The sequence below is a fragment of the Indicator indicator genome, chromosome 19 (assembly GCF_027791375.1).
Source record: "Indicator indicator isolate 239-I01 chromosome 19, UM_Iind_1.1, whole genome shotgun sequence".
NCBI classification, from domain to species: domain Eukaryota; kingdom Metazoa; phylum Chordata; class Aves; order Piciformes; family Indicatoridae; genus Indicator; species Indicator indicator.
The window spans coordinates 8,726,715-8,752,375 of NC_072028.1; the positions used below are offsets into that span (position 1 = coordinate 8,726,715).

The window sequence follows — 25,661 nt, forward strand, 5'->3', positions numbered from 1 at the left end:
CAGTGATCCTGAAAGAGCACAAGGAACTGATTCCTTACCAGTTTGAATCTGCAGTCTGGAATAAACAGTACAATCACCCACTGCCTTCTGACCTGGGAATCAAGGCTGGCATCAGCTGGTAGTCAAAGATCAGGGGAACACTTTAAAAACCACAACAAATTTCCTCCCCTCCAACTGCCCCTCCTGCAGTTAGTTACCATTTGCAGATCTCACTTTTATTATTACATTTGTTGTTTCTTCTTTGCAGTCCATCTGTTCCCTTGTGCCAGATACTGAATGTGAGAAATCATCATCACTTCCATGGAAATGAAGTGTTGTCATTTACTAAATAAGGTCACTTCCAGATTAGAAAGGAGGGAAGCAGAGCAAAGAAATATTTGCTGTAGTAGTAGGAGAAGCAAAGAACTGCTGGCAAAGTAAACAACTCTTTTTGATGGTATGTTCTCATCCTTCCTCTCCACCCACCTCCTTATTTTCAAACCAGACCAGTATGTCATGCCAGTGCTCAGTACTAAGGAGACTGCATCTCCTCCTGTGATTTACTGCTCTACTTGAAACCAGAAATTATTGTTCCCTATTCCCAGTATCACCAATTTCTCTAATGTCTAGTATCTTTTTCCTGCTGTACCTGATTCTTTTGGAAATTACCAACCTCTCAGCTTGCAGAGAAAAACCCCACTGTGGGATTCCTAATCCTGACATCAAAAGTCAAGCAAAAACCCTAAGATTAAGTTCTCATGAATTTTCAAGTCTGGATGCAAAAATCTGAGGCATAACATTTCTAGCTTGTACACACAGCTGCCTGTAAAAGCTCCAGCCACCTATTGATAAAATTATTGTGCTTTAAGCCTGTTACCCTCAAGAAGTCACCTTTTGGGGAAAAGAAAAGAAAATAGAGGTGCAGGAAAAGTGTGCTTTTGAAAATGGGGGATTTAACAATAAACTGGTATGGGAATGGAAATAACATCTCCTAGCTAACAACTAACCAGCCACAAAAGCTTCTTCGGCACACCACACACAAGAAAATTGCTATTTAGTCATTAGTATGCTTGTGACAGCATGTACAAGAAGAGGCAAGGACATGATGGTTTTCTAGGAACACAAGTGAATCACTCCTATTTTCTTCTTTAAAGTGATATTTGTCCAATTTAGATCAGGGGAAGCATAAGCAAGCCATTTGTTTTCAACTCTTCTATCCCTCTGTTCAAGATGGCAGTGAGATGAGTTATTTCAACCCAGATATTTCCAGATGTTAAAGGGTGTTACGCTCTAAAGAGATGCAATGAACAGCTGAGCATTTCTGAACATCTCACACATCCCTTCCTCAATCTTCAAGCAGCAGATGCAGAAATATCCACTCCTAGTGAGCCATTTGCCATTGGGTAACAGCAGGAATTGCTAGGAGACAATCTCTGTTCACCTTTGTTTTTTCTTGAAGTCCTGCATGACATGTCTTCTATCCTTCAATAAGTTTTTAAATTTCAAATTTCCTCCCCTGCCTTTATAAGAGATTTTCTGCAGGTTTAGGCATTAGTTCCACCAAGCCGTACATCAGGTAAAGTTTTCACAACTCATTTTATTCTCTGCTACATTTTTGCAGAGGGTGAGCTGTGTGAAGCCATTATCAAAAGATCTGAGGAAACACTGGTTTTGCTCATTTAATGCAATTCTAATTAAAAGCTGAAGTTGCTGATGCCATTTCCATTACTGGCAGAAGGTCATGCTATTGCTTCCACAGCTGTTGAAGTGATGGCTACCAATTTCATCTGCATTAACAACTCATGTGCCACAACCAATGTGCCATCACTTCCAGGATTTGAGACACAAGCTGGCAATAAAAGAGTCCTTCTAGGCATGTGCATCCTTAAGTGTTGCCTCCTGTACTTCTGAAGAGCCATAGAAAAAGGCAAATTAATATTAAATACAATTTGTCTCACATTAGACACAATCAGGAATCTGCCTGAGGAGGTAAACTCCTTGGCATAGCCCAATTAACCAGCATCCTAGTCTTGGAATGTTCCTCATGTCCAACCTACACCTCCCATGGTACAACCTGAAGTAATTTCCTCATCCTGTCACTTGTTCCTTGAGAGAAGAGACCTTCACCTGTCTCCAACCTCCCCTCAGCGAGTCAGGAGGTCTGCCCTCAGCTTTTTCTGTCCAGGCTGAACAACCCTGGTACCCTCAGCTCCTCACAAGACTTGTAGTCCAAACCCCAAATATACAAAAAAATTTACACAGTTAAATCTGCCTATAGGAAATGTACATTATAAGGAGTCTCCTGTCATGAACTGGAAACAAGAGCCACGTAAAAACAGAAGTCTACTCACTGCAGCTCTTGGCTAAGGGGTACACATTTCAGTCATGTCAAAATCCAGCAAAGCACAAACAGCTGCCCTTGAGAAGCAATCTAGGCCATGAGTGACAAACATCAGTAAAAAGCACCTGTAAGTATGTGCACAAAGGTTATTACAGTTCTTGCATGAGGAAGCAGATCAAAGTCTGCTTCTCATTCAGTGGAGTCCACATGCTGCTCTCCCCTCCTTTCCCTTTGTATCTTTGTCATGGCAATCCCAGATCTCTCCTGAGAAGTCTTGTGTGAAAAGGGAATGTAACAAGAATGACAAAGAAATACTGATGCCAACCTCTGAAGAGTACAAAAGTTAACTTATTAACAGTTAACAACATAAATTTGCCAGAGTCCAAGTGACCCCAGGAGTGGGAAACTGCTCCCAGCTCTGACAGTACAAGGGATGAGCTGCTTAACCTGGCCTCTGGCTGTGGTGACAAAATAGGTTTCTACATCTGCCTGCATGAGCACAGCACATACCTGCATGATCAGTAAAAAAAATGTGTGGGTTTTTTTTTTTTAACTAAAACCCCCATGAGTTTTGTCTTTATTGCAAAGTTAAGCCTCCGACTTTAACTGAACCCCAACCACCAATTTTCAAGCTGCATGATTTAGGCAACAAACAGGCTTCAAGAAACTTCTTCATATACAATAATCTTCTAGCACAGGGGGGGAAATATGCACCATCAAAACTGTTTGGGTTTTTTTTAAATACACTAATCCTTGGATTTGATTGCTAGAATCAATCTACATACTTGATAGTCACAGAACAACACAGTGCATTAGAGACCGTTGGTGGGGGAATGCAGTGCATTGTGTGATCTCACAACCCAACACTGCTGAAGTGGAGAAGCAGAGCTCTACTTCAGGCATAAAATGAACCAAGACATATACAAACAGCTGAAAAATTATATACAGTTGGTAGAGGGAGATTTTTTCCTGAAGGATTATCATAGCCTAAATATTTCTTTAAGCCCTACCCTACCAGTAGGTGACCCAATATTGGAGATGATGTATTTACTTAAAAATAGAATAATCCAGCTACACAACTGATGCAGAACAAGGCATTCTGAAGTCTGGACCCTGAACCAAACGGATTTCAGAGCTTTTTTCCTGCCTCTGTCTTTTCTCCCTGCCTTCAACAGGCTGAACAACTGGTGTCTAATATTTCAGAAGGAAGAGACCGTTGATTGCCATTAACTGAGAGAGCTCCTGCAGTCTAATTTCTTGTGGAAAAAGGATGAGTCAAGCAGCAGGAGACAAAAAAAGAGTACAAAACCATACAGACACATTTTGCCAAGGGAAATAATTGGGTAGCGAAAATAGTGGTTCTGGATAGCTTTTATTTTTCTGCTAGCTACTGCAATGCAACTTAGACACCAAAACTTGCTACGCACCACGCTCAGTTTAGCTTTCAACTTGTATCCTACCAGAGCTCTACAGGATTACTGCAGACAAGGAAGTATTTTACATCCAAATTAGTCCAAAATTAAATTTGACACTGTTGAGATGCATTTTCTCTAAAGTTTGTCTTCCCTCAGGTCCAGGCTCCTTTTGGCCAGTCAGTCACATGCTACTCCATGTATTTATTCCAGCCTGGGACACATCAAGGCTTTGCAGGACCCAGTATGAGGACTAATAGCTTACCTTCAAATCAACCAGTTTTAAGGTGCTCAGTAGGAACACTAAATGAAGCAGAGAGCAGAGAATAAAGCCCACTGCACCCAGCTTACATCTAAAAGCTTTATGCTCTCCACAGAAAGCATTTGTGCCTATCCTTAGATGCATGTGTTGCAGGAATTGTGATTCAGCCTCACTATATAAGGATCATCTTTCAACAGTTGCTTCACTGGAAATGAGACTGGCTGGGAGACAATTTTGAGGGTTTGTGTGGCAACAGCAGAAAGGCAAGATAAATACACAGGAAAACACAGGGATAGGGGAATTTTTTGTCACATTGCAGAAAATGAGGCTTGTTCGGTTGAGCAAACCATCTTCCAGACGGCTTTACGGAGGAAAACAGCAGTAAGTGGCACCTGCAAAGCCTCCCAGCAGCAATGAACATCTTAAAAACACCAACACAGGGCAACTTCCATTGCAGAAAATGTAAAACAGACTGTGGCAAATCACAATTTTACTCAGCATTATGAGAAATTACAGTATGAAGACAGCAGTCTTCACACTAATGTTTTGCAACTTACACTGCCTTTATTATAAAGATCTTTTGTTCTGCACTTCACCATCTGGTCCAACGTACTTTATTCCTCTGTGCTTTTGGAAAATATGCTGTGGTCACTGACCATGTTTAATACATTGCTAAAATGTCACATGCACAGAGCACTCCTTGCCTACAGTGCTATGGCCAAGCCCCCCTGCTCAACCTTACTGTAAGAGTAATTAGTAACATCTCTGGTGTACAGGAAATTCCTAGTGCCTTCCCCCACCCCCCCACCTCCACCTCCCCTCTAAAAACCAGAAAAGAAGCTGAACTTCTCATTCAGTTTTGCTAATCCTAGCAACTCTCCTTTGGGAATTGCCACACCAGGTCAAAGTAACTCTGCATCCCCAGGCTTGTTACAGATTAGCTCTGTAAGTGGGACTTCCCACAGTCACATAACTTTCTGGACTTTGATACAACTGAGTTCCCCCCCAGCTACTAGCACAGGGCTGCCTGCAAAACAAAAGCTGCTAGTGAATATACCGCTTTTAACCAGTGACTTCCCTTTAAGCACCTGGGTCACTTGCTACTGGGAAAAGATTCAAAGTGGCTCCCCAAAAAAATACAGGCTAATGTTCTAAACTGAAGACAGCCTCAGTGACTTCTTCAGAATTCTTCTAAGTAAGGATTGCTTCCTTTGTTGGCATTCTGCTGGGAAATACAAACCTGCCTACAGAAGGCACCATCACTACACAGCTGCACTGTTCCTCAAGTCTATTGCTATCAGGCAAGTATTTGCAAGCACAAAATCTCATCTTTGAAACTGGAATCAACATTTCTGACTCCAGCACCTTCTAGAGCTGTATTTTCACTGGTTCAGTTCTTGTAGTACTGTGGAAAAAACACTGAGGGCAACACAGGAACTCTGGAACTTACCTTGCCCTACATGAAAAACACCCAACTTTCACTTGGATTTATTTTGTTCAGATCAGAGTTAAAACCTGACTATGTTCTAAAAATCAGTGGAAAAAGACAGGAAGATCTAACAGCACACTCTTCCTGGAGTTACATGTAACAGGAATCTGTACTTGCCTCTGTTCTGCTTGACCAGTGAGACCTGTCAATACCTGAAAACCTGTAAATAAGCCTCTTTGCAGCTCACAGGCACAATAGCCAGTCCCTGGGAACAAGGAAGTCTCCACCTGCCAAAGTTACCTCCAGTTAAAGTAACTTGCACATCTGTGAAAAGCTTAATGTCCTAACTCCCCAAAACACATGAGTAAAGCCCAATTCATAGCACACATTTCATCTACATAGCCATATGATCCCAGAATCCCAGCATGGTGGGGTTGGAAGGGACCTCTGCAGATGATCTAGTCAAACACCCCCTGCTACAGCAGGGTCACCCCACAGGATCAAAATGTCCAGGTGAGATCCAGAGGAGATGCACAGTCTCTCTGGGCTGCCTGCCCTAGCGCTCTCAAAGTAGAGCAGTTTTTCCTTATGTTTAGGGGCAACCTCCTGAGTTACAATCTCTGCTCATTGCTCCTTGTCCTGTCACTGGGTACCACTGAGAAGAGCCTGTACACATACTCTCACCATCCACCTTTTAGCTGTTGCTGAGCATTGCAAAGATCCCAGGCTGCTCTTCTCCAGGCTAAACAGCCCCAGGTCTCTCAGCCTTTCCTCCTCACAGAGATGCTCCAAGCCCCTCAGCTCCCCCCATCAGTCTCTGCCAGACTCTCTCCAGTAGTTCCTTGTCTCTCTGCCCAGAACTGGACAACACTCCAGATGTGAAATCACTATGGCAGAGCAGAGGGAGAAGAGAGCCCCCCTTAACCTGCCAGCCACTCTTCTTAATGCATCTCAGGAGACTACTGACCTTCCTGGCCACAAGAGCACATTGCTGGGTAATGCTGAACTACACCAGTATCCCCAGGTCCTTCTCTGCAGAGCTGCAGGTCAACCCCTCACCTGTACTGGTAGCAGGGGGTAATTCCTCCCCAGGGACAGGAGTCGACACTTTCATGCAAAAAGCTGGTTTCAAACTGAATTTGGGCAAATACAGACACTGATAGCCTTCAGGTCCAAGTCTACTACAACCCCATTCACTGCTCAGCTATGCAGAGCATTACAGTCCTGACATTTCTACAAATCAGGATTAAAAACCTTTCACTGGATTAATACAAACTGTCTCTAATCCAACTAAGCACAAAGGATTCTGCACCTTCTGCAAGCTTTCTCATTTTTTCTTCTATTTCAGCTCCAGCCTTTTTAACCAAGACACTTGCAGCTCCAGTACTCTGCCAAGTGATGAATGACCAGCTGGGGCAGCTCTCTATTTCTGACCACAAGTGAGAAGAAATCCTGCACTCTCAAGCTGTCTGAAGCAAACCTCACTAGAAACTATCAATATGAAAATCACACAACTGGTCAAGCAATCTGTCTATCCCACAGTCTTGTGACTCAATTTCATGGTAACATCAGTGGGTGATGCTAAATTAAGACACATGTCTGTCTGCTATGAGAATTAGGAAACTTCAGTGAGGAATCTTCAGTTGTACTCCAACCTTAGCAGGCAGAGCTCCCTACCAGGCAGATCATCACATAACACAACACAATCTTTGCTGCTGGTGAGCCAGAAAGCAGAAGATCAGCAAGAAAACTATTTGTTCCACAACTTCTCTTACCAACTATCACAAAGGCAATCTATAAATTTAAAAGCTTCATCCCCTGAAAACTAAGCAGGTATTCTAAAGAGAAAAACAGAGGAAAACAATTAATTTTCACAGTGTACTATGACTAATCTTGGCATATATTGTACTGGAATAGCAATCATTGAATACAGTAGAAAAGTGTTGAACTCTGCCCTATTTTTAATCAGATGAAAGCCACAAATGTAGCCATGCTTCTGCTTAGTGGTGCATTTTCTTCTACCCTGATAGCTTTAACAGCTGGTGAAAGAGCTCCTTACAGCACTATTCTGTTGTAAAAAAAACACAGCAACACAACAAAACCCCACTTATTGCTGCTTATAGCTACTGGGACTGTAGTTGAGTGTGTCATGAAAAGGACCAAAGGAGGTCCAGTGGAGGAGGCAAGCTAAGAACATTTCCTTGGGATGTTTAACCCTTCCCAGTCTGTAACAGTTCCTCTGACTGAAGATGTACTTTGACATTCCTGATTACCATTTGTGTCGAATTAAACTGTATTTGCAAGGTTACAGAAGCGTAGAATTGTTTCCCTGGAGAAGACTTAAGATCATTGAGTTCAACTGTTAACCTAACTCCAAGCCTGGTGCTAAGCCATGTCCCTCAGTGTCACATCTGAGGCTTTTAAACACCTTCAGAGATGGGGCTTCAACCACCTCCTTGGGAAGCCTGTTCCAGTGTTTGAGAACCCTTTCAGCAAAGAAGTTTCTTCTAGTGTGCAATCTAAATTTTCCCTGAGTGCAACTTGTAGCCATTTCCTCTTGTCCTATGACTTCCTCCTTGAGAGAAAAAACCAACAGACACCTGACTACAACCTCCTTTCAGGGAGTTGTAGAGAGCCAGGTGCTCTCCCCTCAGCCTCCTTTTCTCTAGGCTGAACAATCCCAGCCACCTCAGCTGTCCCTTACAAGACTTGTCCTCCAGACCCTTCATCTTTGTTGCCTTCCTCTAGGCCCACTCCAGGACCTCAATGTCCTTCCTGGAGGCCCAAAATTGAACCCAAGGTGTGGCCTCACCAGTGTTGAGTACAGGAAGACAATCACTGCCCTGGTCCTGCTGGCTACACTAATGCTGATCCAAGTCAGGACACTGTTTGCCTGCCTGGCCACACACTAGCTAGGGTGTTGTTATGCAGGAAGACAATGGCAGAGAAACAAGAAGAACTCTGAAGGCCCTTCCCAGATGCAAAACAAAAACCCAAACAATTTCTATGGTCCAGGACAGTACTTTTAATGACATCTGAAGGCATTTCACTAGTGTTGTTAATGTGATGGTGTATTTCCCCCACATTAGTTTTGCCCTACAGAGCTATTTTTATTAAGGCCACAAAGAGCTCACAAAAGCTGTTCTACAAAAACAGCAGCTCACAGTTCAAAGACTTTCCTCACTTAACAGTGCTTTTTATACACATTAAACAAGAATATTGTTAGTCACATTTTAACCTAGACATTTTAATAGTTGTAATCTTAGCCTGGAGTGTGGAAATGGAATGCATACTCATTAACCCAAATTTGCTAAGCCCAGTTTTCACCCAGGTCAGCATGCAACATAGCAGTACAAAAATAAAGCCTTATTTTGTGACAACATGCATGTGTGATGAGAATGGTGGAAGCTCCCTCTATCCTCCACTCCTCTTCCTTCAGCTTCTTACTCACACATTTTTTGGAACCAAGAGAAAGGTGGAAGTGGAAGCCTGACTGCTGGTTGAAATGCCTTCTCTTCTCCCCAGTAAAGCAACACTCAGCACCATATGCTTCATCCAAGAAATAGCCTGCTACTACAAGGATGTGAGGTGTAGTGTCAGAGATACTCAGTCTTAGAGAATGTAATATTTCATGAGAGCTAAGCCAGTATTTCAACTCAGAAGGAATCTTCCTGCTCATTTCTCATGAGAAGGATAAGCACACTTGTCCCTCGATGACCATTTTTCACTGATACACTATCCCAGAAGTAAATGAACTTCCAATCTCCAGTCACAATTAAACTAACACTAATCACCATCAAGAGATATGAGTTTGTTGCCCCTCTGGAAACAGGCATGCAGAACAGGACACACCTTTGGAGTGTTTCCCTGAAGGCCTCTTGGGTAATGACTCCTCAATGGAATGTGTTGATGTATGGAGTACATTTTCCAAACTGTTACTGACGCTGTTGATGGGGGTCTCAGACCTTGGAGTGACCTGCAAAAAAAAAAAAACACACCATACCAAAATCCAGTAAAATAAACTAAGGGAATGCACAAAATTTCACACCTTCCTCCAGAGAGAACAGGAACCATGCTGAAGGCATTTTGGAGACACTTGCTTCCTTTAAAACCCAGGGGTGTTACTATTGATACTCCACAATTAACAGTTCAGGGAAGTTGTTTTAGTCAGCAGCTATTCACAAATCTAGATTATCTTGGCTAATCTATAAAGCTACTTAAAAGTATAATTCTTGTTTAAACAATAGTCACACAGCAGTCAGTCACAGAGATATTCCAAGACCCTTAAAACCTTTCCTTGCTGCTGTTCTTAACTGGGAAAATGCAAAAGGGGCTCTTGGAAAATATCGTTTTCACGTTCTGTCACTTATCTGGAGGTATTTAAAAGATCTGCAGATGTGGTGTTGAGGACCATGGTTTGGCAGTGGTTACCATGGTTTAGAGGTGTTGCATTAATGGTTGGACTCAATCTTAAAACAGCTTTTCCAGCCTGATGGTATGAAACCATCCATGCACAGGCAGACTCAAGACATTTCCAAAGTATTTCCACACATTACAAGGCATGAATTACAATTAAAACAAACAAAAACAATGCACCAAAACAAACAATCCCCCCCAAAACCCAAACCCCCTTATTTCCCTGTCTTTCCTTTTCAAAGCCTGATGACATGAACCTATTTCAATGAAAAAATTACACACTACCAATGCCCAAGCACAAAGCTGCATCGTCTGAAGAGATTTCACAGCCTTCCATGTACCTTCTCAACTGCATTCAGCACAACATTCTCACCACTACTTAAAACTACAGAAACAAACCTAATATATTAGAAAAGACAGAACTGAACACTGCCCACTTCAGCTGCTGTCCACAAGAGCATTCACCATCATGTAGCAGCATAAAACCATCTGTTCTTTGTAGTGCAACATCTAAGGCCTTCTTCAAACAAGGAGATTGCTTGTTTTGTAGGTAATGAGAAGGAAAAGTGGGTGAAGTGTTACACTAGCAGCACTGAACACAAGGGTCTAAGTATGTTAAAGAGGAAAGTGTGCTTTAAAGAGGTAGTTAAGGCTAACAGAAGCACTCATGCTCAACTAGTGCATTACTTCAATCACCACATTTTGGATCCACCTGAAATCCTGGTATGGAGAGTTCTAATTAGAATTTAAGATGAATTTTAGCTTTTCACAAATCACAGGAGAAAAACATGCATCTCCACATGACAAAAACAGTCATCCTTTATTTATGGTAACCCATACCAGCCACTACAAGTCCCCATAAGGTAAAAAGCTCACTTAGACCCTGATTACTTGGGACAGTGCCATGAGTTAGGAAAATTTACACTTAAAACAATCCTTTGCTCACCCTGCCACTAGACTTATTGACAATCAGAACACACAATACAAGCCAAAAATAGCACATCCCTACTCTGTACAATTACCTATTGTAAGCTCCATTTTAAGATTGATGTTTATAGATTTAAGGCAGTAGGACAAGTGAAAGACTTGGTATATACTTGACATCTGCAAAAAGTTGATAGGTAGCAAAGAAATCAATCCAGAAAGACAGATGAGTGTCAGAAGAAAGCAGGATTACAAGTACCTGCTTTCCTTTTCAGCACTCTTAGTTGACTTTTTGATTTAAAAAAATAAAGTTTACCATTCCAGCACAGCTTTCCACCAAGAATAAAAACCCCATGTCAAAGTTTTACTAGAAAAGGACTAGTCATTAAACTTCAAACTTGGGGGGAAAGTGGGGAATAGTTTAGATCTCCTTGCCAAAGCCAGCCTTCACCAAAGCTGCTCTCACATGTCTCTCTCCTGGAGCTCATTAAACTCTCACTCCAGTGGATTGCTGCTGAGAGGAAGTTCCAGCAGACTGAGCAATGACACCATCATCCTCTTGGCAATGGGAGATGTCAGAAGAGAGACTGAGTAACAGAGCAAAGAGAAAATTAGATTCAGGCAAGATGATGTTATCCTCAAAAACCAGGTTCCAAATATTCAAAACAATCAAATAAAAACACTGAAGAGTACTTAGAAGTAAGAAAAACACTTATAGTACTTGAAACCAAGTAAGAAAATAGCCACATGGCTTCAGAAGAAGCTTTCAACTCCAGTTTGTCACAAAACATTGCCTCTGCTCTATTCCCTTCTCTCCACTAACTTTACAAGAAGCATTGCGTGCAGTTTAACACTTGCATTTTGTTTACTCAATATCCATTTTTTTTCCACAAAGATTTGATTTTTCTATACTTGGTAAAGATTAATTTAGCCCATATGTCTGCACTGAGTGAGCTCACACAATCTGATTCAGCCACACATCAAAGCAGAGCCATTTGAAATTGGCCTAGGGGAAAAAAAAAAAAAAATCACAAAGCTCTGATTATTTCCAAATGGAACACTTCGTCAGTGAGGGGACTGGTGTTAGAACCAGTCAGACTCCTTAAAGCTTCAATTTCACATTTTAAATGTTATTTTTTTCCATACCCAATACTGCAAACAATACTGGATTGGTTTAACCATACCAAATACTGCAAAGATTTAGATTTGTTTAGAGAAAGGAAAAGTAATGGAAAAAATGTTTTGCAAATCAAGTTTTTTTTAGTTCCAAAATAGTAACAGTCTTTCTGGTTTAATTTCAGGCCAAGCAAAACAGAGGAACAATAACCCATCAGCTATGAACTGCAGGAGATACTGGGAGACACAGTGGCAAAAGCTTAGGAGGAGATGCCTAGGAAGGACTTGTCAAAGTTCAGCTGTAGAAATTCAGTGTCAGGTTAAGTTCTGGGAGGAATGCTTCCCATACCTGAACATGGCTGTACTCCCTGGTTTGGGCTCAGCAAAAGTAACTACTAAGCAGTCACTCGATTCTGAATGAAGAACATGGCATTCCAGTGAGAAGATTGAGAAGTCCTGAGCTAATTGCTTTGGGCCTTCTAAGAGGAGCAACACCTCTAAGGAAAGCTAAAATGCCATTAAAGAATAAGCATCTGCTGTTCAAGAACAGTGAAAGGCTTGTTTCCTAAAAAGTAAGCAGTAAGAGTCCTAAAGCAGTAAGAGTCTCCAGTAAAGGTGGATAAGCTGGATAACAGAAATTAGAAGTGTTCAGCCTATCACAAGCCACAGGAGTGACATTTTATAAATGCAGAAAAATTCATGACTCACTCAAGGTCTAAGAGAGTACACAGCATCAAACATCCAAACAGGAGACTCTGGGTTTTTCAACTGAAGTTACTTGAGAACATCAGCAGGAGCAGTCCATGCAGACTAATCAAATACAGCAGCAACTCAGAGTTAAGAGTGACAGAAATATTCTCCAATGCGCCTCATCTTACCCTGAACACAACACTCAGTAGAGGGCCAGGGAAAAGGAAAACCTTTTCACCTACCCATAGGTTCATTAGATTATTCATAAAAAGGTTTAACAAAACAGCCTGTAGGCTTATTCCATGACTAAGGAAATGCTCCACTGACATGAGTACAGAAGAGATTCTTAAGCTATTTCTACTCAACTCTTACGTTGAGTCTGCTCCCTCCAACAGGAAAGCATCTGGCTCACAGATGAGCTTCTTGTTTTCCAGATTAAAACCTACCTTGTCTCTTGAATTTCCAGTTAAAGTAGTAGCCATAACTGAAAATAAAAGACAATCCATCATTATCTAATGACTGAGGCTGAGTCTGAATTCTTCTGTGCTTCACAGAATTATAAAGACAGTACCAAAACTGATGTTGGGGAACAAAAAGCTCATTCTTCCCAACAACAGCTAGGCAGAGGGATTATGAAATGCCACCCCAAAGGCTTTCAACCCCAGAAGTCAACCAGGAAGAGAAGAATGCTTTGAGTCAGGGGTCAAAGACAGACATGTCACAGTATCAGGAGTCACTGCTAGAATTTTAGTCATTAGCACATTTTCCCCTTTTCACCTGCCAGCAAACAAGACCCTTTTTTTTCAGCAGAGTGAAGGGATTTCTTTGCAGGATCAGAAATGTACTAACAGGCATAGATCTTGGAACAGCAAAAAGAATTCTAGGAAGCTCTGCGAAACTCTTGATCCATCAAAAAAAACCAGAACAAAACAACCACCACTAAAAAAAACCCCACACAACAAAATCACCAGGAGCAAGCAGGTGTGTTTCTCTTTTAGCAGCTCTGCCACTACCCAAAACATGGAAAATGGTCAATCTGTGAAGACACATTCAGTAACTATTAGCTTTGCTCCCCAGGATGATGTCTAATACTTAATATAGCAGAATGTTTCATAAAAATAACAGGACTGAGAGAAATTGAACTAACAGTGGCAAGAATTTTACCAAAACAGCAATTTTATGTTCCTCTTGAAATTACCTAAACAGAACAGCAAAAATACATGGTTTATTAGTGAAGTATTTGCTGACTTAGTTTGAAGTGAAGCCAACACTAAAAATCAACAGATTTTACTACCCAAAGGGTAACATGACTCAAAAATCTAAGGAAATAATGATATAGAATCTCAGGGAACAAAATATTGATTTGTACACCTAGTTAGGTATGAGATTTAGCTGCTGCATTATACAGAAGTGAAGGTACAAGAAAGTACCAGGGTGGCAGCCAAAGCTACACAAATGAGTTCTCCCATTCACAAACACATTCCCCCACTGATCATACAGTGAAAACCTTTTCACATGAGGTTCAAATGCAGCCAGGGAATGTCCCACAGATAAATGTTTCTGCCAGTATAGGGAGCCTCCATTAAAAAAGGTTTTTCCTTATCATAAGCTGACCTCTATGCTTGAGGCAGATAAGAACACATGCTTTTCACAAAGGCATGTAGGGCCAAGACAAGGGTTGATGGCCTCACACTGGAAGAAGCTGAATTTATATTAGCCATTAGGAAAATTTTTTCCCCAGGAGGGTGGTAAGACACTGGAACAGGTCACCCAGAGAAGTTGTGGAAGGTTCAAGCCTGGAAGCATTCAAAGCTAGGTTGGATGGTGCCTTGAGCAAGTTGGTCTAGTAGGAGGTGGTCCTGTCCATGACATGAGGGTAGAACTGGATGATCTTTAAGGTCCCCTCCAAACAAAATCATTCTATGATAACATGTAAGAGTGCTGACAGGAACTGAGTAAGGAAGTCTGGGCAGGGACAAACCAGTCAACTTCATTCACTCCTGCCAGTTTCATATTAGTGAGTATTAACAGCAGCTTATTTTGAGGTTAACACCAAGGTCTTTAGCACAGTGCAATCCTGTTTGCAAAAATGCTTTAGCAGAAGCTTGATGGCAAGCATGCAGCCCTTGCAAGCTGAGGCAGATAAGCTGCTATTTCCCAATACAGGGCTATAACTCAGATTCCCAAATAATTTGAAAACAAAACACTGCTGACTCTCTGACACCAGTCTGCCAACACATGAGATTGTCCAGTGGGCTGAGTCTGAGCCTGAAACAAGAGCAAGGACCTGAAATTCAAAATCTGTTCAATTACAAAAGCAGGAAGAACAAGACTGAGCAAACACTTTCCTCTTAGTAGCAAGAAGCCATTAGTTTGCCCAGCTGCTTGTGAAACCATGGCCTCAAGCACCAGTTTTGCATTTACTTCTGTATATGAATACCTGCCTGTTCTTATACTGGTGGAACAACATTAAAAACTAATCCTTTTGAAGGTTTGGTCTTTTCCACAGGAAGTTTAAGGAAGCTTAAGAAACACTTGCGAACACACCAAACTTTTCATATACCTAGTAAAAGCCTCAACAACATCCAACACTTAAATCTGCCCAACATTTAGTTGCTTCACATCCCAGTCCAAATGCAGCTTGAAGCGTTTGGTTTGTGCTAGAAATTCACAGTTCCAACAGCCAGAATCTACCAAAAAAAAGATGTCAGCACCAACCAAGAGGTTTCTCAACAGCTACATAAGGTCCAACACCTATTCCCATAGGAAGTGGGTGAAAAGGCATCCATCTTTGAACACAAAGGGTGAAAAGGCAATTCACAGTGAAATGGGATAATAAATCAGATGCTTTTGTCCCGTGAGGCTATTACTGGAATGAAATGAGGCATGTAGTACTTAAATGCTACAGGACAATCACACACCTGCTACAAGGCTCCATTATAAATTGAGTACTTCCTAGACTAAAAACTCCTTAGCTTAAAGAATTGACTTTGTGAATACTAGGAACATAAATATACTATAGAGTAACTGGACTTTAATTACACTGTGCAGAGTGGTTGCCACTCAAGACAGTCAAAAGAAGCATCTGAAAACACCTGGCAACTCCAGTTGATGCAAAGATGTGCACTCACTCTGTAAATGAGGCTTTCTGCAAAGAGAACAGAATTATTTAATATTAGCCAGCCCAATGTTTCCTACCACCAGCCTCCAACAGTTAACCAAGTGAGCTGCCAACAGGCAGAATACGTGGGATTTCCTGTTGAAAAGATATCCTGATTATGAACTCTAAAGGGAAGAACTCTATTAAAGGCAGCAAAACGAAAACAAAAGAAAAATATTAATACACTGTTACAAAACAGACTTTCATCTGCCTGATCTTCCACATCTTATTACAGCTTACTGGTCAGGCTGCAAGTGCAAATAGCTCACTGACACTGTTAATTCAAGACATTTCTGGTACATCAGGCATATTTCCAAAAAGACAGATGACAAGACAAATATTTTAATTTTCCTTCAAACCAAAAAGGAAATCAAGCCTGAAGTCTACAGACCAATCATTAAAAATACCTCAAAATTGAAACAGGTAACTGCATATAACCAGATCTTGAAAGAGATACCACTGCACTGATGTACTCAGTTGCCACACCTCAAATACTAGGTTCAGTTTTGGGCCCTCACTTCAAGAACATTGGGGCAATGGAGCAAGTCTAGAGAAGAACAAAGCTAGTGAAGGGTCTAGAGCACAAGTCTTGTGAGAAGCAGCTGAGGGAATTTGGGTTGTTGAACCTTGAGAAAAGGATTCTACAATTCTGTGATTCTATATGGACAGGAAGTTGCCCCCACAGGGCCAGTATGGACATCCAGGAGATAAAAAGTCAAAAGAAGCAAGTCTAGAACCTGATGAGGTATAATGCAAGCAATGACACCAAAAGCCTTTTTCTGGTGGAACAGTTCATTGCCAGCCTCTTCTGCAACAATTCACATAAGACAGTTGACAGATTATCTGACAAGTCACAAATTCATTTCTCCCACCTTCCCCTCCTCACTATCCACTTAAGTGTGATAAAACTTACTGTGGAAAAACAGCAACACTGCAAAACAACTCATAATATGCACAAAAAATGTTCACTTTCACTATTTACCACCATGACTTGGCAGGTCTTTAATTAAAGTTAAGATCTTACTCTTAAGTAATTGATCTGATTATTTCTGGATCACTTCAGCTATTTACAGAAATCCTGAAGCCCTGCATTGGCCAGAATACCTGTTAGAAACTTCATCCCTTCCAAAGCTTATTAGTGGATAATTATAACAAAACCAAAGGAAAAAATACTATTTGAGCATGAGGCAAGAAAGAGGAATGCAGATGTTTGCTTGTTAGAAAACCCATACAAAGAAATACAGATCCAGACCATATCAACATCTCTTTGCTAGGCTTAATACCCATTTCAGATCTCAATAGGGAAACAAAATCAAATTGCTTCAATTGTTTTGCTGAAGAGTGAAGTCAAATTCCATCTTAAGCATGACAATGGCCCTCATTTCAACAGATGAATTAGATGGAGTGTTTCTATAATAAGATTCTGTGTATTCAAAGAAACTCTTAGCGATGTTCTTAAGAACATTGCTAAATTTGCCTACCCCCCCTTTTCTTAGGGGAAAAAGCACTCAATGCTCATAGTAAAACGGACATTGCCGTATTTGAATACAGAAGATAAGTAAACATGCCCCTTGACCAAAGCACACTTGGAGGTGTCACAGATACTGCAGCACTGAGGTCCACAGAAGATCAGAGCTCCACCAGAAAGAGGCAGTTCTGTACCTAATATACCCAGCTAAACCATGAGCTTTAGCAACTCAAATATGAAAAAAAACTAAACCAAATGGTTAAACACTTCCAAACAAGGATGCTGTTCAGTCCCTTTGAAGTTAGACACTGCAATGCTTGTTAGGTGTGGTTAACTACTGCTGGCTCTGTCTCTCCAGGCAGGATCTCCATACAGCTTGTACATTGATGCAATTAAACCAGTTTCAACCCTGGTACAGGTCAAAATGCCCAACACCTTACAATAGGTATTCTTATTCTAGAAGAGATGAGGCCTGCTTCAGTGCTGCTTAACTGATAACTAATAGTTACAAGGTGATTAGCACCCAGAAAAAAAAAAAAAAAAAGGAGAGTTAAGTTAAAAGTGAACACACTGCTAAAACAGAAACTTCATTCAGCCTGCACAAAAACTGGGAAAACAGTTCATGGAAAAATCATCATCATTAGCTCAACAGTTTTTGGCTACTCTGCCCCTGATGTTAGGATGTACAGTCCATCGCCCAAGCAAACTGAGTTAGGTTCTTAAATTCATCAGGTAACATGCTGAGGCAATATGAATTTGGTGTCAGTTAACAGTTACTACACTAGACCATTGTCTTCAAGGATTCCTTTATATAGAATCATAGAATGGGTCTGAGTTGGAAAGTACCTTAAAGATCTAGTTTCAAGCTCCCCATCATGAGCAGGGACACCTCCTATTAGACCAGCTTGCTCAAGGCCCCATCCAACCTCATTTTGGACACTTCCAGGCTTAGAGCCTCCACAACTTCTCTGGGCAACCTCACCACCCTCATGGGGAAGAATTTCTTCACACTAAGCTGGTTTCTGAAAAATATTGTAGGGTTGAGACTGAATTATCAGCCACAACTACTTTCAAACAGGAATACTAGCAAGAAATGAGCCAGACATGGAAGCCTCAAATTTAACTGGCAGATCAAGAACTGTGTGTAATCTCTGTTACCTGAAGTACTCAGAACTCTAAAAGGAGATGCAAAGAATGGCACACGTCACCAGCTGGAAGTTACAAGACCTGCCCTTACAGCTCCCCAGGTTAGTTTCATGTGGTTTAGAAAATGAGTTAATTCCTGAGATAGCAGCTACTGCTAGCAGTGCACAAATATCTCTAATCTTAGCTAGCAACTGCTATTAACACAGTCAGCTACTACAGCTATGAAATACTTTCAGGGAGCTAAGGAGGCTAAAAAATAGGCTGATTTATTCTATCCCCACAAATCAGCAGAAAAGCCATAAAGGCAGCTAACAGATCACTTAATAGCTAGGTTGCTTGCTCTGTCAGGACTCAGTTTCAACCCAGCATTAACAGAGTCATAGAAGTGCTTCAGTTGGAAAGGACCTTTAAGATCCTTGAGTCCAACCATTTCCTAACTCTACCAAGTCTGGTGCTACAAGTCTGGTGCTAAACCATGTTCCAGCATCACATCTCTATCTTTTAAACACCTCCAGGGACAGGGATTCAACTAGTATCCTGGGGAAGCCTGTTCCAGTGTTGGAGAACCCTTTCAGTGAAGAAGTTTAAGTAATAGTTTTCAACTCATCATTCCATGATAAATAAAACTTTCTGAAGATGGAATATGGAGCATCAATCACTTGTAAGGAACAGTATAGAAAGGTGAAGGTATTTAAGAAGGACCCCTTAGAATACTAGCCCTACACAGCTCCCAGTACATAAACTTTAGTTCTTTCTAAGTTTTAGATGAGCCTACAGAATTAGCACTGGTGAAAATTAGCATCTTAGGCTATAAACTTGAAATAGCCATGGGTGCAGTATTTGGAAGCTGAGTAGGCAAGAGCCCTCTCTCCCATTCACAAGATCCCAACCTGAAACAGACACAACTACAGTGTCACTGACTTACTTCCTTTCAGCTGCAAACAAATTGTAGTCAGACCTACTATTTATGACTCTGGTTCTGCAGCTGAAGCCACCACCAGATTATGCCTCTGACAGGCTCACTAGCCAGCTAGCAGAGATAAGGTGCCAAATCTTATCTTATTTCAGTTTTTACAGAACTATCTCAATGAGTAGACAAAACTCCAAGAAATAGTCCAAAGTGACAGATTCTTAACTCCTGCTTAGGCTTCTGTGCTCCTGTTTTTACCCACTGCCCCCTTGTCCTGTTTCTGAGCACCACTGAGAATACTCTAACCCCATCCTCTTGACCCCCACCCTTTAGCTCTTGCTGAGCATTGAGAATATCCCTCATCAGGCTGCTCTTCTGCAAGGATAAGCAATCTCAGGTCTCTCAGCCTTTCCGCCTCACAGGTGCTCCAGTCCCCTCAGCATCTTTGTAGCCTCCACTAGACTCTCTCCAGAAATTCCTTGTCTGTCTTGAACTGGGGAGCCCAGATGTGGTCACAGCACTCCAGTAGAGGGGAAAAAAGTTACACCTTCAGTGTTACCAATGCATATAGACTTCTTAAGCCAAAGTTTAGTCCTTGCAGATTCATATTATGTCAGGATGAATTCCAGTATCAAAGCAGGTCCTGCTATGCCATTATCTACGAGACACATGCCTAAGGGGTTTTGTAAGGACAGCATCACTACAGCCTCAAAGCAACAAAGAATGACTAAAACCATTAAGTTCCCCTCCACAGCAAAAAATAGGCTTGCTCTCACAAGTCATACACAAGAGAAGCCTGAATGAGTGGTTCAGCATTCTGGGAAACGGTTTTGAGACATCTCTCCCTTCTCTGTGGGTCATAAATTCAGCAGAGGCAGTTTGCCTATCAAAGCACCCGGATGCAAACACGCACAGCAGGAGACGTTTGGCTGCTGGTTTTCATGTGCCCTGATGCTTCCAGCTTCCCCTCCTCTACAAAGAGAGCAGCAGGTTTGCAGCTTTAAGCACTACACATCTGCATTGAAATGAGCTTTCAGATGCCAGGCTCTAAGTGCTGGCCAGAACATCATTCTCTTTCCTTTGTGGCAAAGGAGGACAGCTGAATAGGCATCTTAAAATGCAAAACCAGCCTGAAAAGTCAGTTGCATCACTTCCATTTAAAAATAAGCCCATTAAAAACTTCTGTCCCTGGGATTAACTTTAAACACCTGATTCTTTAGATCTGTCTGGGCTTTGTTTGAAAACAATTTGAAAATAATTATTTGAAAATATTTGAAAATAATTGTTTCAAAACCATATAAATCATCTTGGATTTCATTGCCTACCACTAAAACGTTTGAAGAATCCACAGCTCAAGCCCTGCAAGTGTTGGCACCAAAGCCAGAAGCAAATACAGGTCAAGACAAGGGGCAGAAATTATCTTTACAGAGCCCAAAGCAATAGCATGCTGTGGAGAGGGCAGCATTCTCCCTGCTCAGGGCAAGGAAACCTAGTGTTCATTTTGTATCAAGTAGAAAGCATGAACCTGATAATTACTGACCTACTTCAAGCCAGCCACAGCCACCTTTCCCTGTAAAGTTAACTCAAAATCCAAGAACAATCTTGAAAAGCACAAATTACAGCAGAAAGTTATGGGCAGCTGTTTTGAGTCTCGTTGTAATCAGCAACAGCAGCAGACAGTGAGATAAGAGCAGAAAGCACTGGCTTGCATCACCAAGCAACTTGAAACGTTCATCTACCCCAGAGCAACCTGAAGAATCAGGAAATGCGTACAGCAATTTTCTATCAACTGTTTTGTCTCTTCAGTATAAGACCCAACTTAATTTTAAATGACTTTGTTGTAAGACATGAGAGAAAAGGGCTGGAAAGAAGATTGCAAACTCTGATCACCTGGAAAAAAGGGAGCTAATACTAAGTTGGGTCATATTTTAGCAGAACCAAGCAAGCAGTCGCAACACTTTCATTTGTTTCTGCACAGAGAACAAAGCAGTGCTCAACCTTTTCATTGCAGCTCCCTGAACAAACAAATTAAATGTGTATCATCAGGAATCGTAACAGATCTTTGCCTACACAATCAGGAAATCCCACAAGTATTAATCCCTGTCCCCACACTCAGCACAAGACAAACACTGAAGAATAACTAGCCCTGCTCCCAAAGAGCTCTCTACTTGCTTACCATTATTTATCACCCCCAGCTTCCAAAAGTTTCTTGGGACCTCAAATGGTGAGCATTTCTCCAGCTCATTTTCCAAGGATGGGCTCAAAGAGGTTTGCACTTGACAGGTCTAGAGACTTGTCCTCAAGAACACATCTTGTGAGGAGCAGCTGAGACAACTGGAAAAAAGGAGGCTGAGAGACCATCTGGCTCTCCACAACTACCTGAAAGGTGGTTGGAGCCAGGTTGGTCTTCTCCCAAGAAAGAAGTATTAGGACAAGAGGAAATAGCTTCAAGTTGCACCAGGGGAGGTTTAGATTGGATCTTAAAAGAAACTTCTTGACTGAAAGGGTTCTCAATCACTGGAACAGGCTCTCTAGGGAAGTGGTTGAATGTCCATCCCTGGAGGTGTTTAAACGTCAGAGACGTGATGCTGAATGAAGTTGTTTAGCACCAGATTTAGATAATGGTTGGACGCAATGATCTTAAAAATCTTTTCCAATCAGAAAGATACTATGATTCTACAACTGAGAAACAGCATTCACACAACACAGAACTGACCTCCAGTACCAGTTCAGCTTAGCTCCAGGTGTAGCAAAGCAACAAAAGTGACAAGAAAGTGCTTACACTGAGGAAGAAACTCTTCCAGTTTCAAAGAGGATGGAGAGTACAGGACTCTTGGCAGGCAGTAGCCCAGTGCAGCTAACTTTCTCTTGACACATTGTTTTTTTTTCCCTAGGAGATGTTACAACACAAGTGTTGTCACTACACAACTTGGTAACATCACAAGAGCTAAGTCCACCACATTGGAATTTATTTGTGCATAAACAGTGCTGAATGGAGAAAGACAACTTTTTTTTCCACCCCCATTCCCTTCATCCAACTCCTGTTAAGCCAAATGCTTCTTCTAAAAGTGGGAAAAGAAACTACCCAGCTATCAACATTGGGGAAGGAAATTCTCATCTGTTCAAACAAAATGCATCTTCCAGACACTGTGAAAGCAAAGTACACCTGTTTTGTTCCCTCTTTTCTGTTAGGGACCAGTTTTCTTCAACACCAATGTCTCAACAACAAAAATAAGCATATTTTTAAAGAGACAACCCTTCAATGAGTTCAGAAGGAAAGAAAAAAAAACAACCATCAATGACAGTCCTTAGTGCTGGCAAGAAAAATGCTAGGATGGATTCTCCATCCATCTTAGGTTGACATGAATAGTGCTAGAGTTTTTCAGCTACAGAAATCATGCACTACTTGGGAAGCTCTGAAAGCATTCTCTAAAAATGCTATTCCCCATGTTTGTTTGGGTTTTTTTTTTTCTCACTTTATTTTGAGACAACTTGTGTATCATTTACAGTCTTTCCTTTCCAACCAAAGGCCTGTGTATCTTTTGAATAAGGGAAGTTGCAAGCAGTTAACTGTCTGCAAGGAAGCTTTTTCTGGTTTTAATTATAGCCTTCTACTTTGTGTGAAATATTCTTTCCATATATATTTTATTCACAGAGGTTTGAAGTGAATGAAGAGGTGTTCCCATAGCCTGTTCTTTCCACTTAAAGTATCAGGAATAAGCACTGTTTAAAGACATAGGAAGGGAAGATTAAGACAAAGATAAAGTTTAATAACGCTCATCTGAATTTTACAGCAGCGGTATTCAAAGAAACCAAAAGCGGAAGGAAATTTGCATTCTGAAGACGACCAAGCATAGATTTCTCTCGGTCTGAAACCCAACGCTCTTCGTGGAATCTGTGCTCAGCCCTCAGAAACAGCTCTGTTTAGGATTCTACTCCAAAAAGAGGGATTTTCACAGCTTTTAGGTGTACATCATCACCCCCAAGAGAAGGTAAGATTATTTCCTGACCGAATCCTCACTCTTCAAAGCTACAGCCTGTTAACTGATCACATCCACCCACTTAGCTGGTACTTAGTTTGAACTTTAAAGCAGGTTCAATTCAGTCCAGAAGACAGTCGGACTCCCTCATTTGCAGCAGGCTAAGAGCACTTAAGCAGGCAGTAACGTATCTAATTACTGACAGCTCCTCTGAAAACGCTACTGTCTAGCTTCATTGCTGGCATATGAATGAAGGAACAGCAAGTTAATGACGGTGAACCACTTGCCACCCAGATAAATACCCAAGAGATACAAGGTGACAGGCAACGTTTCTTTAAGTTTAGTATCAGAAACTCAAACGCGTTTGCTGTCACATGGGTTTAAACAACTCAGAATCACTGGGATGCTTTTGCCACTGGACAGCTACTCCCAAAGCTCATCTTCCTTTCCAGCTTCTTTCAGTGAAACTGTTAAACAGATGTTTGTTCCTGAATCTAGATACTACATGTGTCTCCCCTCCTAAATCACTGCAACTGGCATGTCTGTCCCCTCAGCAGATGCACTGCCAGAAGTAATCAGTTAAGGTTTATAGGGCTGCCTGTTTATCAGACTGTGAACCCCTTCTCATTTAAATGACATGAGCTCCCAAAAACTCCTTGCATCCCCCTCTTTCTGTCCTTAGTTGACCATCCTCATCATCAACCAAACAATGCCTGTACTAAAACGAAAGGTTTCAAATCAGAATTGAGGAGACAACCCCTTGCCCTGCTGCAGTGCCATGATGGTGTTCAAAAGCAGGATACCCACCTTATGGCAGCCAGGATAGGTTGCCACGGTGTTGAGGGTAGAGGTGCTAGGATTCTTGCTGGTGCTGGCCATGATATTCTGTATCTGGGTGAGCTCTTGCCTGAGCACCTGTTTCTGATGGAAGCTGAAAGCAGGGTGGTTGGATGCCATAGTGAAGAGCAACAGGAACTCATCCCCTGTGCGGCCCTCATTGAGTTGTAGCCCATAGTTGTTAATGACAGAATCGATGTGGGTGAGCGTACGGAAGAGGACCCCGGCTGCCTCTCGGTGGGCAGAGCCAAGCAGGGCGAGAGACACCAAAAGTTTGCTGCGTACCACCTCGTCCGTCAGGTTGGTGAGGCTCCCCAGGTCGGCGGGGTTGTTGGCCTTGATTTCGGAGTCGCGCAGAGAGTGATAGTCCTTGCGGGCCAAGTCCTCCAGGCAGGCTCCTAGGAAGCGCAGCTCCAGCGGGATGCAGAGGTCCAGGAGGCCGCACAGGAACTCCACACGCTGCGGGGAAGGCAGCTCGGAGAACCAGCGGTACACGCCGTCCCGCTGCAACCGCGGGCACCGCTTCTCCACCATGGTGCTTCGCCTACCCCCGGGCCGGAGGGAGCAAACCCTGGGGGGGGCAGCGCCGGCAAGGGCGGGCGGCAGCGCCCCGGAGGGGGCCCTCAAGGCCGGCGCCCCAACACCCCCTAAGCGGCCCCCTCCGCGCTCCCGCCCCCCCGGCAAACCCGCCCCCCGGGGGGCGAGGGGGCCCGGCGGCGAGGAGCGCGGGGGGCAGCTCCCGGCGGCGGGCAGGGCCGAGCCGGAGCTCCCCGAAGGTGGTCGCCGACGGCGCCGAGGGAACAGGCCCGAACGGCGGAGGCGCGGCCTGGCCGCGGGGTCCCCGCCCGGCAGGGCCCGGCGGCCCCGAGCAGGCCTCTGCGTTCCCGCGTCCTCCCTCACGGGGCGGCTCCTTCTCTCAGCCAGCCGTCAGCTACCTCCATCCTCCGCGCAAGCCCGTCCCGCCGCGCTGGGCCGCGCTGCCGCAACCGGAGCCGCCCCAGCGGAGCCACCACAACCGCGGGAAATAATCCCTCGCTGGAAGGCAGCGAGCAGGCGGAGGAGGACAACACCGCGAGCGCCCAACGCCGGTCCGCGGCGGAGGGATCCCGCAGTGAGAAGTCGCAGCCGGGAGAAGAGCAGGAGGCAGAGAGAGAGCGAGAAGGAGCGGCGGAGGGGCTTCACGCCCGGCCTGACCCAGCGGCGGGCCCCGCCCACTGTCCTGCTGATTGGCCGAACCATCTACGCGCTCCTGGAGATTGGCTACCGACACGCTCCACCCGCCTTTTCCTCGCAGGATGGAGGGGGCTTGTCAATCGCCAGCTTTAAGCCCCCCTTAGTCCCTCCCCTGGAGTTGATTGGTGGAGACGGCGGTTAAATCGGAGAGGGGCGGGAACAGGCGCCTTTTGTGTGCGCTCCTCGGTCGGTCGCAGGGGTGGGAGGGGGGTGATAGGCTAAAGGGTGGTCGCGGTGGTGTCACTGCCGTAGGTATCAGGCCTGAGGCAGTGACAGCTACCCTTCCTGGGCAGAACCTTGTTTCAGGATGAGCCCGCAGAGGAGCTTTGGGGGCTAATTTGGGGCTGGGGCTCCTGTC

The 25,661-nt window shown here is 43.1% G+C and overlaps 1 protein-coding gene across 1 annotated transcript in view; it reads right to left on the bottom strand.

Annotated features, from left to right (window-relative positions):
- Positions 1–24,604, bottom strand: part of ZCCHC14 (zinc finger CCHC-type containing 14) — a 56,354-nt gene extending 31,750 nt beyond the window's left edge. Inside the window, exons 1-2 of the mRNA XM_054389790.1 lie at positions 24,041–24,604; positions 9,276–9,399 (exon numbers count right to left, since the gene is read on the bottom strand). Coding sequence (XP_054245765.1) covers positions 9,276–9,399; positions 24,041–24,604 — 688 coding nt within the window. The remainder of the gene's footprint in view (positions 1–9,275; positions 9,400–24,040) is intronic.
- Between the last annotated feature and the right edge of the window lie 1,057 nt (positions 24,605–25,661).